The 17,553-nt window shown below is 35.6% G+C and overlaps 1 protein-coding gene across 1 annotated transcript in view; it reads right to left on the bottom strand.

Annotated features, from left to right (window-relative positions):
• ano5a (anoctamin 5a) overlaps window positions 1-17,553 on the bottom strand; it is a 59,907-nt gene that overhangs the window by 32,131 nt on the left and 10,223 nt on the right. Inside the window, exons 3-5 of the mRNA XM_056451397.1 lie at window positions 13,926-14,048; window positions 11,054-11,095; window positions 1,827-1,934 (exon numbers count right to left, since the gene is read on the bottom strand). Of these exons, the coding sequence (XP_056307372.1) occupies window positions 1,827-1,934; window positions 11,054-11,095; window positions 13,926-14,048 (273 nt within the window). The remainder of the gene's footprint in view (window positions 1-1,826; window positions 1,935-11,053; window positions 11,096-13,925; window positions 14,049-17,553) is intronic.

The following is a 17,553-nucleotide window of genomic DNA, read 5'->3' as shown; positions in this document are numbered from 1 at the left end:
ATTTCTCAACTTTTCACGTGCCAATAGAAGTGTCAATCAGATCGCTTTATGCGAATACGAACCCAGGCTCATTCTGAAAATGTACCCCTGTATATATTTCTGGAGAGCGCCAAATACGTCCCAGGAGCTACGCTTTTTGCAGTTTCTGTTTACGCGAATCCACCAGAGGGCACTGTGTACACTTTTTCAGATGTCAGATTTCTCTTGCGACTGCCATTCGTGCCTGCTGTTCTCATGTAAATCCACCAGAAGCTGCAGTGGACTGACTTACTGACCGATTCTTCAACCCACCCCCTTCCCTAAACCCAACCTGCAGTGTTTTGAAAAGCAGTCCAGAAAAAGAAAAGCCCACTGATTTTTACCACATTTTTTAGATTTTACCACATTCTCACCCTGTTATTTACTTGTTTATTTTATTTTTTAGCTTTTGATTTTGTCCGACCTGCTTTCTAGAACCGTTCTTCGCCAGACTCCAACCCCGTCGTCGCGGTCAGCTCTTCTCTGCGTCTCAAGTCTGCCGACATTTGTAGCAAGCCACTGGACAAACTGATGACAGCAGGTAAGCCGTCCATACAGACGAAAGCTGTCAGCTGCTAACGCGAAAAGGTCATACCGCCCTGTATCGTTCATTTTAAAGACGAAATGCAGCCTCTAGCTACATAATTCGCGATCTTCAGAATTGTATAGGGCTACGTTTTCAGAACGAGCTTATGTTGGCAAATACCCCAGCTCAGACAGTAGCCAGTTGCGGTCTTATTTAATTAGTTGACACTGCTATGACGATTGCATCAACACCAACTTCAGACACGCCCTCAGTCAATCGTTGATGCTGAAGCCCCGTGTGAATCGTACGTTAGGAATCTTATTGGTCAGTTGTGATGTAATTGGTGGGTATGGCTCAAAGGCTCCACCCTCTTTGATGTGGAGAACTTCTGTTTTTTTCTTCTGTTCTTCCACACATACATAGACCCAACCCAGGCTCATACTGAGAACGTAGTCCCGGGGACGTTTCTGGAGACCGCGAAATACGTCCCGGGAGGTACGTATTTTTGCAGTTTTTGTTTTCGCGAATCCGCGAGTGGCCGCTGTGCGCGCTTTTTCCCGCGCCGTTCTTGCGTAAACCCGCTGGAGGCCGCTGTCGAATGACCTTCCTGTCTGCCTGGATGACAGAATGATTGACCTTGCGACCGGCCAATTGGCTGACCCACCCTCCTCCGTCCCTAAACCCAACCAACGACGATTCATAAAAGCCGTCCAGAAAAAGAAAAGCCCTCGTCTGATTTTTACCATGTTTTCGGATTTTGACCACATTCTCACCCTGTGACGAACTTGTTCGCTTCATTTTTTGGATTTTGTTTTCTTACCTGATTTCTGGAACCGCTCTTCCCCGGACTCGAACCCGGTCGTCGTCGTCGTCGTGGTCAGCCCCTCTCTGCGCCTCGAGGCCGCCAGAGTACACAAAGAGCTAACCGGACAAAGTGGTTGCAGCGGGAAAGCCCTCCACATGGAGGCGAGCGGCCGGCTGACCGAAGGGAACGGCGTCACACCGCTCCGCAGCATTCGCTTAAAAAAATGAAATGCAGCCGTACGTACCCCCGGCTACATATTTCGCGGTCTCCAGAAACGTCCCCGGAACTACATTCTCAGAATGAGCCTGGGTTGCATAGACCACATGGAAAGGAGTGAGCCGTTGTTTTGTAGAGTGGCACTTCACTTTACATGTTGAGTGTTTGTTTAGGTAAATAATTTGTTTTCCTAAAATTGCCTCTTAGCTCACACAATTAAGCCTAATAATATCATATGAATACACAGCAGAGGTGACAAACCTGTTTCTTTTCTCCATCCTTGTCGTCGATGTAAGACAGGACGAAATCTATCCTCCGTACACCATCCCTGAAGTACACGGAGTCCTTACTCTGCTGCTGCTTATCCACCTGCACACACACAAATACATCACTTTTAACAACATCAAGCTTTAATACAAAGTACAGAAGCTTTACGTTGTTGTTTTTTATGTACTATTGGATCACATATTAAAACTGATCCTTATCCAACAATTAAATGACCCTTTAAATATAACCAATGTAAGATCTTGCTAATATTTAATGAGGGTTTCCAGTATTAGGTGCGTTATTTAACATGACAGTTGCACAGCAGCCTCAACTCTTCAAACCAATTCATAACAGCGAAATTCCCAATAAAAACACAAGCATCCTCAAGACACAAAGGCTTCACGTACACACAGAATATTTCAAAACAAGCTGCATGCTAAAGAAAATCCAGACTCGAGTTTGGGTCACATTTGAAATTAGGTGAGGAAGAAATCCAGTCACTTAATGCAGAATTTCGTGGTCAGAGTTTTAGCATGTCAACAAACAGAAAGATGCAACCCAGGCTCATTATTGATACGTACCCCTGTAAACATTTCTGGAGATCGTGAAATACATCCCAGGAGCTACGTTTTTTTGGAGTTTTTGTTTTCGTGAATCCACCAGAGACCGCTCTGTACGCTTTTTCAGATCTCAATTTTTTTCTCACAAGTGCCTGCTGTTCTTGCGAAAATCCACCAGAGGCCACTGCTGACTGACTGACCGACCGATAATCCCAATCACCCCCTTCCCTAAACCTAACCGACAGTGTTCAGATCTTACCACATTCTCACCCTGTTATTTTAGTTGTTTATTTTATTTTTTTGCCTAACACAGATTTCTTTACAATTCAAAACATCTATGGATATCTGTTCTGCTGGAGATACCGTTGTCCTAAAAACAACAAAAAAGTAAATAAAAATCGTACATGCCTTAGGAACGGTATAGCAGAAAATTTCGACGGTATTAAAACCTTGACTTTTCCAAACCGCGGTACACCTTGAATACGGTCATCGTCCCATGCCTAGTTTAGACTTCATATCACTGATGAGAAGATGGCGGATGTCTACTGTATAATGACTGAAATCACCAGATGACCTTAAACAATCACTAATTGCACTACAGAATGTTACGTTTTCACACACATGCACAAATTTTATACATCAACCTTTCACAGCGTAATACTCATTGTTTACTACTCTCGAGTGCTCTTAAAAGAGTTACTTGTACTCATACTTTGAGTAATATTTGCAACAGATCTTTTTACTCTACTTGCGCTACAGTTTTGTGTAAGTAATGGTACTTTTACCAGAGTACGATTTTTCAGTACTCTATGTGAAGTTTATATATAACCTAATTTTGAGAGGATCACATGCTTATGAATTTTCTCAGCTCGCCCACATCAGCTCACGATTGATTATCCAATCAGATGACTCCTAGCTCACTATAAATAACCAGAGTTTTCTTATCTTAATATCTTTGTCTTAAAGAATCCCCCCCTCTCCTTTCCAGATGAGCGCCATGGTGGCCCAGTGATTAGCACTGTTGCCTCACAGCAAGAATATCTCTGGTTAAAGTCCCTATCCGGTTATTATTTCTGTGCAGAGTTTGCTCGTTCTCCCCATGCTCGCGTGGGTTTTCCGGTTTCCTCCCACAGTCCAAAAACACACAATCTAAGTAAATTGAACATACCAAACTGATATCATAGCCAAGCTTTTAGTGAGTACACCTCTCCTCAGCCATCCATATCTGTCATAAGTCAGAAATAAGCCGGGGGGAGTTCATCGAGATCTACCTGAGCTCAAACTCCCCTCTCGCCCTGCAAGCAGGAGGGAGCCCCGAGCTCGAGGATTTCATAAGCTCAGGGCACTCTCCCGGGGCAGCATGCCTAACAAGCTTTATAATCATCAGCTAAGTGTGAACTCTTGAAACACCCCTGATCATTTATAAGTTGATACATATAGAACCTATAAGTTCTCTTAGACTTTACACACCTGAAGCTTGCCTATAGCACTTATTCACTGTTGCTCTTATAGTAAATTGTGTTCACCTCCTGTACATTCAAGTACATTTTTTGAATTAAGCTCATTTTTACTTCAGTGCGTACTTTTGAAACACCCTGTGTTCACGTTGCATGGCAGCACTGACCACACCAACCCTGGATTGGACAAACTCCAACCTAAGACTGAAACAACTGCAGGCTGTGCTCTGGGCCAGGAAAACAGAGCTGCTCCAGGCCTGTCATCCTGCAGCTGTTCTCTAACACAACTAAAAATAACTTACATGCACAAACAAATGCAGCCACAAAGTCAGCCGAGGGCGTAAAACACCTCTACATTCTCTCACGGCCACTTGCAGGGATGTGACCAAAACCCAGCAACATTTCCCTGAGGTTAACACTGCCCATTTCCCTACGCCGTTCGCTAACAAAACAAAGCCTCCATCAATCTGCAGCACGAACTCAACATCCATTAGTAAATGCGATCACCGATGACCATCCAATGGTCAGTTCCCTAGAGACTCTCGTCCTGCTGACGGAGAATGGAGAGGAAGAAAAAAATGGAGAAAAGAGTAACGTGTTACCTCCAGTCCATTTATCAAGTGCTGCATCATTCCTGGGAGTCTCCAGAGGCGGAGAACACCTCTGCTTCCGCAGCCCAGCGAATACGCAGGCAAACATACACACAGGCACACACTCTCTAAAGCAGCCCTCCTTTAAAACACACACACACACACACACTCAGTCAATAATACAGCGGAAAGAGAGAGAGCAGGGGCTCATAGAGATGACATCATCATGCCAGCAGGGCGGACACCATCCTTCTAATGTAATCCCAATGTCAAACGAGATCCTTCAGATTACTGAGTAGGTCCCATGGTGTGTTAAAGTGTCCTAATATTGTGCTGGAGTCTCCTATACTATATTTAAATGTCAGAAAACGTTGTGATTCGATCAGAATTTGCATTTAATGTTTGAATCATTTTGCATTGATTTCGATATGATTCGTTTGAATCAGTTCAGAGCTTCAGGTCTGGAAACCCCATTCCCTTCCTTAAGCCAGCTCTGCTCTGATTGGTCAGCTGGCTAAGACTGTTTTGATTGGTCTTTCTGTATGTTTTTTCTTTTTGGAACCAAATGCCCAATGTGTTCGAATGTAGTGGGAGGCGGGATTATGCAAATTAACTACTTTGAGTTGACGTAGATCAGTAGATTCAAATTCGAAAATATAACGACTTGTTATATTGATTCAGAGATGCCTCTTTTGACTCTTTTGAGAGACGTCATTATTTATCGTTAATTTTTTTTGGCAGACTGTTTACATTGAATGAAAGCTACGTTACAAGCTGCAAATAAGATATTTGTCTAAAACCCACACATTTCTTATGTATTCGACAGCAATTTAACTCAATATGCTTGTGACTAGGGCTGAATAATATATCATTTCAAGATCAACGTCAACAATAGTTCAACAACGCCATTTGCACTGCGCTCTTGCACTACTTTCTGTATTAGTTTGGCGGGTTGATCTATTAGAAAGCGCAATATAAAAAATTGTGATCCGCAATTGTAATGTATGCATTCTGGAAACAATTCTTGTATTGATTATGGTAATGTTGCATTATGTACGCTCACCGGCCACTTTATTAGGTACACCTTACTAGTACCGAGTTGGACCCATTTTGCCTTCAGAACTGCCTTAAGATTCAACAAGGTACTGGAAATATTCCTCAGAGATTGAAATCTATGATGTGAATCTCCCGTTCCACCACATCCCAAAGGTGCTCTATTGGATTGAGACCTGGTGACTGTGGAAGCATGCTTGGTTGCACCTCTGAAAGGATCTAGTGGACTCAGACACGGCGCAGAATGAATATATACCCTGTTTTTTTGCCTTCCTAAAGCACATAAACACAGCTACTCTCTCAATAAAATCCATGTTAGCCATTTAGCAATGAAGCAAGAGTCACCAGGCAGACAGAATCCCCACTCATGATGCGAATCCGCATCTACTGTGAAGTGTATTTGATGCGCAAATTACGCCAGTAAACTCAAAGTGTTCTTGCGTCTGTTTACATGCAGATATCACGATTTATTCGCGCATTCTGCATCTGATGTGAACACAGCATTAGACTAACAAGAAAATATTAAGTTCTGGATTTACCTACAGGACGTTTTTAAAGTAGTGACCTCAAATACATTGAAATATGGATGGCTGCTATGTAGTTGTTAGGGTGATTTGGATAGCTGCTATGTTATCACTAGGCCAGTGGGAAGTTGTCAGGCTATTAAAACTGAAAACATTTCATTCATCTTTGTCCAGTTATTTGCAATGGCAGAAAACAATGTCCTGTGAGCAATAAATATTTGCACATCATTGCTCTCTCTCTCTGCTGTCATTTGCATGTCAAATATAAAACCCATTTAAAGATCGTGACATTTTCAAGAGGACTAACCTCGGCATCACGATAGCATGTAAATAATAAGGCTTGTGTATGATATTCCCTTTTTCACATCTGTCTTGTATTTTTCCCATCTGCTTCATATTTTTGTGGAAATCTGATTTTAAAAAGATACTGCTAAAAATGTGTTTACTTTTATTCATAAAGATCACATTAAATTGTTCATTAAAGTAATGTATAACGTAAAAACTATTGTTTAAGTGAAGTTTCATCAACTAATTTGGAGAGGAGCACGTGATATGATTGAGCACGTCTGGCCGCTCATCTGTAATCAGTAATAATCCAATCAGAGTGATCCTAGTTTACTATAAATGGATCGTTTTCTTCCTACTGTTCTATCTTCGTTTGGAAGAATCCCCCCTTCCACCCCATCTCCTCCTTTTCCTCCCTTTTCTAAAGGGGGAGCTCTCGTGACCTACCTGATCTCGGATCTCCTGATATGCTTATCGACCGGGCGGGAGCCCTGGGCTCAAATATCTCCGAGCTCAGGGTTCTCTCCCGGGACCGCATGCCAAACCTGCTTTATACGCCGAGCATATCTAAGTGGGAACTCTTGAAATGCTTTTAATTTAGACTTTTGTTCGTCAAAATAAATCCTAAAAAAGTCAAATCACAAAACTATGAGACAAGAAAACTAAATTCAACACTGTTAATGGTAAGAATCATGAGGATTTTGTGATAATAATAATCTAATAAATAATATATGGAGAAATAAGTTTGTAAAATGACAGAAAATCTAGTGGTAGGTTTTTGTAGCGTAAAATACAACACCAACTCCAGACAATATATCATGTTTAACTATTAAACATTTTCATAAAAGTCACTTTTTCTAGTTGTTGGAGGAAAGATCAAGCTTCAAAAGCATAAATAGGGAACAATAAAAACCCGAATCACAAAATACAGCTAATAAACTGATATTTTCAGCTCATAAAATCTTTGGGATGATATTGTGGTTATAAAATGTATGTAATTCACATATTTTCATATATAACCAATAGCTACTGCTAAATAATGGCTGTTTTCAAACAGGTTTCCGCCTTTAACACATCAGATGGAACTGTTTTATTGCTGTTTATTTATGTAATTTTCCACTTTTTCATACATAATTCTGTGCGAAATATAATCTTATCATAATAATTAAGTACTCAAACTGTTTTATTTGCTATTTATTTATGCGATTTTCTACTTTTTCGTGCATAATTTTGAGTGAAATGTAATCTTATAATCATTAGAGTCTTATAAACTTTTATTTGCTATTTATTTACGCAATTTTCAACTTATTCGTACATAATTATGTCAATCATTCATTCATTAATTTTCTTTTCGGCTTAGTCCCTTTATTAATCTGGGGTTGCCACAGCGGAATGAACCGCCAACTTATCCAGGACATGTTTCAGGCAGCGGATGCCCTTCCAGCCACAACCCATCACTGGGAAACATCCATACACACTCATTCACACTACGGACAATTTAGCCTACCCAATTCACCTGTACCGCATGTCTTTGGACTGCGGGGGAAACCGGAGCACCCGGAGAAAACCCACGCGAACGCAGGGAGAACAGGCAAACTCCACACAGAAACGCCAACTGACTCAGCCGAGGCTCAAACCAGTGACCTTCTTGCTGTGAGGCGACAGCACTACCAACTGCGTCACACATAATTCACTATTTATTTATGCGATTTTCTACTTTTATGTACATAATTCTGTGTGAAATGCAATCTTATAATCATTAAAGTCTTATTAACTGTTTTATTCGCTATTTATTTATGTGGTTTTCTATATTTCCTTGTTTTTATATTTGAATATATATTTGGGTGAACTGTTCCTTTAAGAGTGCTTCAGCCAGATCCATTTCCAAGCAAACCTCGCCTGGCACACAGAAATAATCTGAGCAAACACAGGTCTAAATGAGCATCCTACAGTCTCTTTACTGTAAGCAGGAGCGCGTTTGTCCTGGCAGTGTTTTCTCTACTCTCTCATCTCCTGTAATTACAAGCTGGAGGTCGCACGTATGAACGCATTATATATAATAATAACCATACGCTCCTGCGCTGACATATAGAGTAAGTACATATGCGGTGGAGTAAATCAGGGTGGGATGAAGTGAGCTGCAAAGACACTAAAAACAGCATCTGAGACATGTAATTACGTAACATGACACAATTAGAGAGTCCTGCACTATAAAAAACACAGCTAATGAACATGACCATGCTTTTATGTTTAAAGACATGCTATCATATAGGAAGAGAACTGCAGGCACTTTAACCAACAACGTATATACACTGTTTGGAATCAGTAAGATTTTTTTCATGCTTTAAAATAAGTTTATTCTGCTCACAGAGGCATTTTCTCATCAAAAATACAGCAAATGTTTATTTTTTTATGCAAATTTCTACTTTTTTGCATCAAATTTCGACTTTTTTTGTGCACAATTATGTGCGAAATGTAATTATGGTAATTATTAAATACTTAAACTGGTTTATTCACTATTTATTTATGCAAATTTCTACTTTTTTTGCATCAAATATCATCTATTTTGTACATAATTATGTGCGAAATGTAATTATGGTAATTATTAAATACTTAAACTGGTTTATTCACTATTTATTTATGCAAATTTCTAGTTTTTTTGCATCAAATATCATCTATTTTGTACATAATTATGTGCGAAATGTAATTATGGTAATTATTAAATACTTAAACTGGTTTATTCACTATTTATTTATGTAAATTTTGACTTTTTTGCATCAAATATCATCTATTTTGTACATAATTATGTGCGAAATGTAATTATGGTAATTATTAAATACTTAAACTGGTTTATTCACTATTTATTTATGCAAATTTCTACGTTTTTTGCATCAAATATCATCTATTTTGTACATAATTATGTGCGAAATGTAATTATGGTAATTATTAAATACTTAAACTGCTTTATTCACTATTTATTTATGCAAATTTCTACTTTTTTGCATCAAAAATCATCTATTTTGTACATAATTATGTGCGAAATGTAATTATGGTAATTATTAAATACTTAAACTGGTTTATTCACTATTTATTTATGCAAATTTCTACTTTTTTTGCATCAAATATCATCTATTTTGTACATAATTATGTGCGAAATGTAATTATGGTAATTATTAAATACTTAAACTGGTTTATTCACTATTTATTTATGCAAATTTCTAGTTTTTTTGCATCAAATATCATCTATTTTGTACATAATTATGTGCGAAATGTAATTATGGTAATTATTAAATACTTAAACTGGTTTATTCACTATTTATTTATGTAAATTTTGACTTTTTTGCATCAAATATCATCTATTTTGTACATAATTATGTGCGAAATGTAATTATGGTAATTATTAAATACTTAAACTGGTTTATTCACTATTTATTTATGCAAATTTCTACGTTTTTTGCATCAAATATCATCTATTTTGTACATAATTATGTGCGAAATGTAATTATGGTAATTATTAAATACTTAAACTGCTTTATTCACTATTTATTTATGCAAATTTCTACTTTTTTGCATCAAAAATCATCTATTTTGTACATAATTATGTGCGAAATGTAATTATGGTAATTATTAAATACTTAAACTGCTTTATTCACTATTTATTTATGCAAATTTCTACTTTTTTGCATCAAATATCATCTATTTTGTACATATTTAAGTGCGAAATGTAATTATGGTAATTATTAAATACTTACTTATATACTTAAATACTTAATTATTGAACATAATTATGTGTGAAATGTAATTCTCACAACCATCAAATTCTTAAACAGCTTTATTCACTATTTATTTTTGCAGATTTCTACTTTTTTTGTACATAATTAAGCGTGAAATTGACCCTTTTAAACAGGCTTCCATCTCTTTAATACTTTATGGATTTTTCGCAGAATTATTTATGTAATTTTCCACTTTGTTGTAGCTAATTATGTATAAAATGTGTGTATTATAATTGTTTTAAGTTAATAGCTTTAAACAAAAACAGCTCATTGTTCAGGAATTCGCATACATGGAAAAAAATAACAGTTTTTTTTCCACTTTTTCATTTATGACACTAAATATATGCTAATTAGTGTAATTATAACCATTACTGTACTTTTTAATGGTCTTTACAGTTGTGAATTGCATTGTGGGACTACTTTTGATGACTTTTATTGACATTTTAGTATTTTGTAATAACATATTGTATAAGGAATAACTCAAATTAAGTTTTGGTACCGTAATTCATAAGATCAACCTAATATATAAGTTCAAACTATTTTTATACCTATAATTATAATCAGATCAAGGTCTTATAATGCAATTCAAGAGCATAAATAAATGGTGGGGAAAACATGAATCACAATAAATGAAAAGTTTATACTCATAGATTAGCATGAAAACAGCAGATCATTCAGATATTACGCAATGATAGTTACGTGATGTATAATAATTAAAGTTAGTGATTTAAACACACCTCTAATCCCACCAGTGTTAGCAAAACTAACAGTAAACACACTTAGCAAACACTTCTGTCCTTTCACAGTCCAACACAAGCTCCCAACCTTAGTATTATACACACCCACAAGTCACGTTGCCCAATGTGTTTCCATGCATTTCATGTTGTTCAATCCAACGCACTCGTCTAACAAGATCATATTCAAGATGCTCAAGGCAAGCACGGAGTTCACAAACTCAGCCCTTTTTACCGTGTCGTACCCTGGAGCGATACTTCAGAAATAAAGCTCTCTTTCTCCAGATCTGTGGATGAATTCAGTGGTGTTGTGAGGTTAATGAAGGAAACAATGGACAAGCACACGTCTGTTCACAAGACACAATACATAAACACAATAAAAGTCCATCTGTTGCATAATTAAGCTGGATTACCTTTGTGATATACGATCTGATAAAACATGCTATCAGCAATATTACTTCAGATAATCTGTGCATTAAGTTACAAAGGAACAGATATATTTGCATGATGTCTTTGGTTTTACAAGTCAGTAAACACACGGACGAGTAAACGCCCAGTGCTGTGAGCGCCTAAAAAACCCAGCACATGCAAACAATGAAAAGCACAGTGTTAATCACTGCAAACTGAGGAAAATATTTTATTAAATAATTAAAATAAATCATATTAAAAAATTGACCTTACGTTTTCCACATGATCAACTAGAAGTCAAGTTATTATTAACTGTTGCTCTTACAACAGGGATCGACAACAAGACTTTTGTCAGGTTGTGTATACAGATTAGCTATGATTAGTTTACATAAAAAGGTGAGTAAACTTGACGTGAAATTATTAATCGCTTTTTATAATGTGATAAAAATAACTCCTTCATTAATGCATTACATTAATTAGATGTCAATGTTTATATTCACTGAACATGCACACTTCATTACATTGAACATGCAACTATCACAATCTAATTTTGCACTTTTGCACTATTTTTCCCATTTTTAATGCATTTCTTCCAAATTGTTCCTATTTTTAATGCATTTCTTCCAAATTGTTCCCATTTTTAATGCATTTCTTCCAAATTGTTCCTATTTTTAATGCATTTCTTCCAAATTGTTCCTATTTTTAATGCATTTCTTCCAAATTGTTCCTATTTTTAATGCATTTCTTCTCAAATTGTTCCCATTTTAATGCATTTCTTCCAAATTGTTCCTATTTTTAATGCATTTCTTCCAAATTGTTCCTATTTTTAATGCATTTCTTCCAAATTGTTCCAATTTTTAATGCATTTCTTCCAAATTGTTCCTATTTTTAATGCATTTCTTCCAAATTGTTCCTATTTTTAATGCATTTCTTCCAAATTGTTCCTATTTTTAATGCATTTCTTCTCAAATTGTTCCAATTTTTAATGCATTTCTTCCAAATTGTTCCTATTTTTAATGCATTTCTTCCAAATTGTTCCTATTTTTAATGCATTTCTTCCAAATTGTTCCTATTTTTAATGCATTTCTTCTCAAATTGTTCCCATTTTAATGCATTTCTTCCAAATTGTTCCTATTTTTAATGCATTTCTTCCAAATTGTTCCTATTTTTAATGCATTTCTTCCAAATTGTTCCTATTTTTAATGCATTTCTTCCAAATTGTTCCTATTTTTAATGCATTTCTTCCAAATTGTTCCTATTTTTAATGCATTTCTTCCAAATTGTTCCAATTTTTAATGCATTTCTTCCAAATTGTTCCCATTTTTAATGCATTTCTTCCAAATTGTTCCTATTTTTAACGCATTTCTTCCAAATTGTTCCCATTTTTAATGCATTTCTTCCAAATTGTTCCAATTTTTAACGCATTTCTTCCAAATTGTTCCTATTTTTAATGCATTTCTTCCAAATTGTTCCCATTTTTAATGCATTTCTTCCAAATTGTTCCCATTTTTAATGCATTTCTTCCAAATTGTTCCCATTTTTAATGCATTTCTTCCAAACTGTTCCTATTTTTAATGCATTTCTTCCAAATTGTTCCAATTTTTAACGCATTTCTTCCAAATTGTTCCCATTTTTAACGCATTTCTTCCAAATTGTTCCCATTTTTAATGCATTTCTTCCAAATTGTTCCCATTTTTAATGCATTTCTTCCAAATTGTTCCAATTTTTAATGCATTTCTTCCAAATTGTTCCTATTTTTAACGCATTTCTTGCAAATTGTTCCTATTTTTAATGCATTTCTTCCAAATTGTTCCCATTTTTAATGCATTTCTTCCAAATTGTTCCCATTTTTAATGCATTTCTTCCAAATTGTTCCTATTTTTAATGCATTTCTTCCAAATTGTTCCCATTTTTAATGCATTTCTTCCAAATTGTTCCTATTTTTAACGCATTTCTTCCAAATTGTTCCCATTTTTAATGCATTTCTTCCAAATTGTTCCTATTTTTAACGCATTTCTTCCAAATTGTTCCCATTTTTAATGCATTTCTTCCAAATTGTTCCCATTTTTAATGCATTTCTTCCAAATTGTTCCCATTTTTAACGCATTTCTTCCAAATTGTTCCTATTTTTAACGCATTTCTTCCAAATTGTTCCCATTTTTAACGCATTTCTTCCAAATTGTTCCCATTTTTAACGCATTTCTTCCAAATTGTTCCTATTTTTAACGCATTTCTTCCAAATTGTTCCTATTTTTAACGCATTTCTTCCAAATTGTTCCCATTTTAATGCATTTCTTCCAAATTTAACTGTAATGAAATAGTTTTTTGACAGAAGTGTTATTATAGTATTGTGGTTTTATTTGTGTTTTATTTTCCCATTTTCATGGGAAATGTAAAAATAACATTTACTTTGTCATTTATATTATTTTTGGTGTTTTTCATGTGCATTTCAGTACATTAAGTTAAACAGTAGATATTATTTTACTTTATTTTATTTCACATTAATCGTTTTTAAAAGAATAGAAATATATTAATTAGCTATAAAAATCCTACTTTTTAAAAAAATGCATTTTTATTAATATTTATAACAACCTATTGCAATCCATAAAAAAAAAGATTAACAATTTGAAACAAAAATGTGTTTTCATGCTTCGGTTCCTTTAAGACACATTCCAAACTCACAGAGAGCACAAACACACTCCTTCTTACCCCTTCAAAGCTGCTGATGTGCACAGTGTTTTCTCTCTCACACTCCTCACACACAACCACCGAAGAGCGACTCGAGCACGCAGACACTGTGCTTGTGCACTCAGACACAACACTCAACCTGGACTACACGGACAGAAGAGAGATGCCTGCGATCATTGAGGAGCAGAGCGCTAATATTTATTTGTATTTAAAAGCAAAGTATGCAATTTTCACCACTAGAGGGCGCATATTCACAACAAACAAAGGTGCAGTTTGATGATGTAGTGAGTGAGTGTGGAATCATGGGAGTTGTAGTCTTGCATCTTTGCACTGACTTCATATGTAAATCACTCGTGCTTCACGTCTGGTGTGAACTCACCAAAATAAAACCAACGCATTTTCACGGCAATTCCTAACTTTTTGATTTAATGACTAATATGAACTTGTATGATCTCATTCGTACATTTTAGTACCATTTGCTCATCCCCTAATGAGGGGTAAAGTTAGGGGTGGGGTTTTGGGACATTTTATTTATAAAATCGTACATTTTTATACAAACGTAATCGTATGAATTCCTTCGAATTAGCCACTTTTCATTTTCACCAGTAGATAGCGCTTATTCACAATCATGGGAGTTTTAGTCTTCATTACGCAGTATGTCGACTATTACATCTTTGCCTTGACCTAACATGTAAATCATTCGCACTTCATCTGCGTCAGGTGTGAATGCACTATAATAAAACCAAAGAAATCTCACGGCAATTGATAGTTTTTTTTATTTAGCGGCTAATATTCATGTGTACGACCTCATTCGTATATTTTAGTACGATTTGCTCATCCCACAATGAGAGGCAAGGTAAGGGGTGGGGTTTTGGGACACACCTCCTTTTTTAAAATATTAAACTTTTATACAAATGTAATACACTTTTCTGAAAATTCACATCATTTAAAGGCACAGTATGTCATTTTCACACTAGAGGGCGCATATTCACAACAAACAAAGGCACGGTTTGATGACGATGACACTGTGGAATCATGGGAGTTGTAGTCTTGCAACTTTGCATTGACTTAACATGTAAATCCCCCGCGCTTAATCCGCATCTGCGTCAATGCATCATAATAAAACCAACACAATCTCATGGGAATTCATAGCTTTTTGATTTAATGACTAATATTAATTTGTATGATCTCAGTTTTACATTTTAGCATGATATACTCATCCTACAATGAGAGGTAGGGTTAGGGGTGGGGTTCTGGGACACGCCTCATTTTTAAATCATACATTTTCATACAAATTAGCCACTTTTCTTACAATACGTATAATTTAAAGGCACAGTATGTCATTTTGACCACTAGAGGGCACGTATTCACAACAAACGAAGGCAAATATTAATGACGATGAGAATGTGGAATCATGGGAGTTGTAGTCTTAATTACGCAGGATGTCTATGGCATTTTTGCATTGACTTAACATGTAAATCCCTCACACTTTATCCACGTTTGTTAAGGCACCATAATAAAACCAACGCAGTTCTATGACAATTTGTAAATTTCGATTTAGTAGTTAATATAAATTTGTATGATCTCATTGTTATATTTTAGTACGATTTGCTCATCCCTCAAATGAGAGGTAGGATTAGGGGTGGGGTTTTGAGACACGCCTCATTTTTAATATTGAACATTTTTATACGAATGTAATCGTATGTATTCCTTCAAATTAGCCAGTTTTCTAACAATACGTATCATTTAAAGACAGAAAATGTAATTTTTACCACTAGAGGGCACATATTCACAACAAACAAAGGCGCAGTTTGATGATGGTGTGACTGAGCGTGGAATCATGGGAGTTGTAGTCTTCATTACGTAGGATGTCCATTGCATCTTTGCATTGACTTAACATGTAAATCCCTTGCGCTTCATCCAAGTCTGGTGTTAAGGCACCATAATAAAACGCAATCTTATGGCAATTTATAACTTTTTGAGTTAGTAGCTAATATTAATTTGAATGATCTCATTCCTACATTTTGGTAAGCTTTGCTCATCCCACAATGAGAGGTAGGGTTAGGGGGTGGGCTTTTGGGACAGACCTACTTGCAAAAATGGTACATTTTCATACGAATAATATCATCGATATATATAATATCAATATATAATAACTTCGAAGTTATGTAAAATCTTTCCTTGTGAGATCGGGATGAATATAAACATGCAACATTTTTAAAGCGTCTTTGCTGTTTCCCTGTTTTCTATAAAACCAAACAGAAAATTGATGATGTGTGATGACAATAGCATGAACACACAGCAGACTTTTCTATTTAACAACATAAAATCTCACTAGTTAAAATGGCTTATTACTGTGGATTTCTTCCAGACAATCTTCCAAACATTTGAGGTAATGTAAGTACATTAGTCTGCAAAATATTAAACACTGTTCTGGTGGTTTCTGGATGTTTTAATAAAACAATCGTACATATTGTGCCTTTAAAAAACTGAAAGGCGTCAAAGACCATTAAACCATTAAACAAACAAAAGGCTATGGAAAGTGTAGAGAAGGGCGGTGGAAAGATAACAGCCAATGTGACCTTCAGTCTTTCTTGATGATTATTTTATCAGTGCAGAGATTTGAGGGAGAACTGGGGTGTGTGATATTTATAGTAGACGATAATATTGACATTACTTAGCTAAAAAATGAAGAAAAAACGCATTTTGAGATTTCGGACGCATTGTTTGAGTGATGAGAGCTATTAAAGATGTTAGAATGAGCTTATAATTCAGGTTATGAAAGCAAAAAAATATCCCAAATGGGTTTGTGTCTTTATATATTTATAAGGCGTTATAGTTTAGTAACATCACAAACAGTTGTTTTTACAAATATCATATATGGTACAAATAATATCTGATCCTGATATTAAACTAGTTCAGATGCCAATGAAAATAATTAAGGTCAGAGCAAAACATTTGTGCATCTCAGAGCAACACTTCAGTGTTTTATTCCTGAATTAATCTATTTTTAAACAAATCATCTAAGCCAAGATTCAATGATCCATTCATAAATACTGTTAGTTGCTTTGTTTCTGAAATGAATCTGCCATTTTAAATGAATCATTTGTTTGAATGAATCATTTGTTCAAACGATTCAATAAATCACTTATTAAAACACTTATTTTACACCTACAGAGAGTTGCTGAAGAACTACTGAGAGATTTCAGCAGCTGTCTGGTCTTTCACTGCCTTTCTACACTTCCTTTCTTCATGTGTTTAATACTTGTCCCTGCATCATTTCATTTTAATAGGCATAACTTCGTTCCTAAAATTGCCACCTGTTGGCAATTTTAATCCCATATTTGCTCAGGTTTAAATTAAACCAAATATTTCTCAATTATCATTATCATAAATATATTTAATTAGTTAATTAATTAATTAATATCCAATTTTGTTTGTCAATACCGCACATCCCTATGGAGAATTGTTATTACTTATGAACATTTATTGTTGCTCTCTAATGTTGTGTAAACTTGTATGATTATATATTTTCTGTACAACACAAATAGAGATATTGTGGAGAATGTTCATGCTGCTCTTTTCCATTCAATGAAACTGAACAGAAACTGGGGGTCTCTTAAGGCCTAAAGAATTACTAAAAAAAAAG

This window comes from Danio aesculapii, chromosome 25 (assembly GCF_903798145.1).
Source record: "Danio aesculapii chromosome 25, fDanAes4.1, whole genome shotgun sequence".
Taxonomy (NCBI): Eukaryota; Metazoa; Chordata; class Actinopteri; order Cypriniformes; family Danionidae; genus Danio; species Danio aesculapii.
The sequence above is the reverse complement of the archived record's forward strand: the minus strand, read 5'-3'. Positions and strand labels throughout refer to the sequence as shown.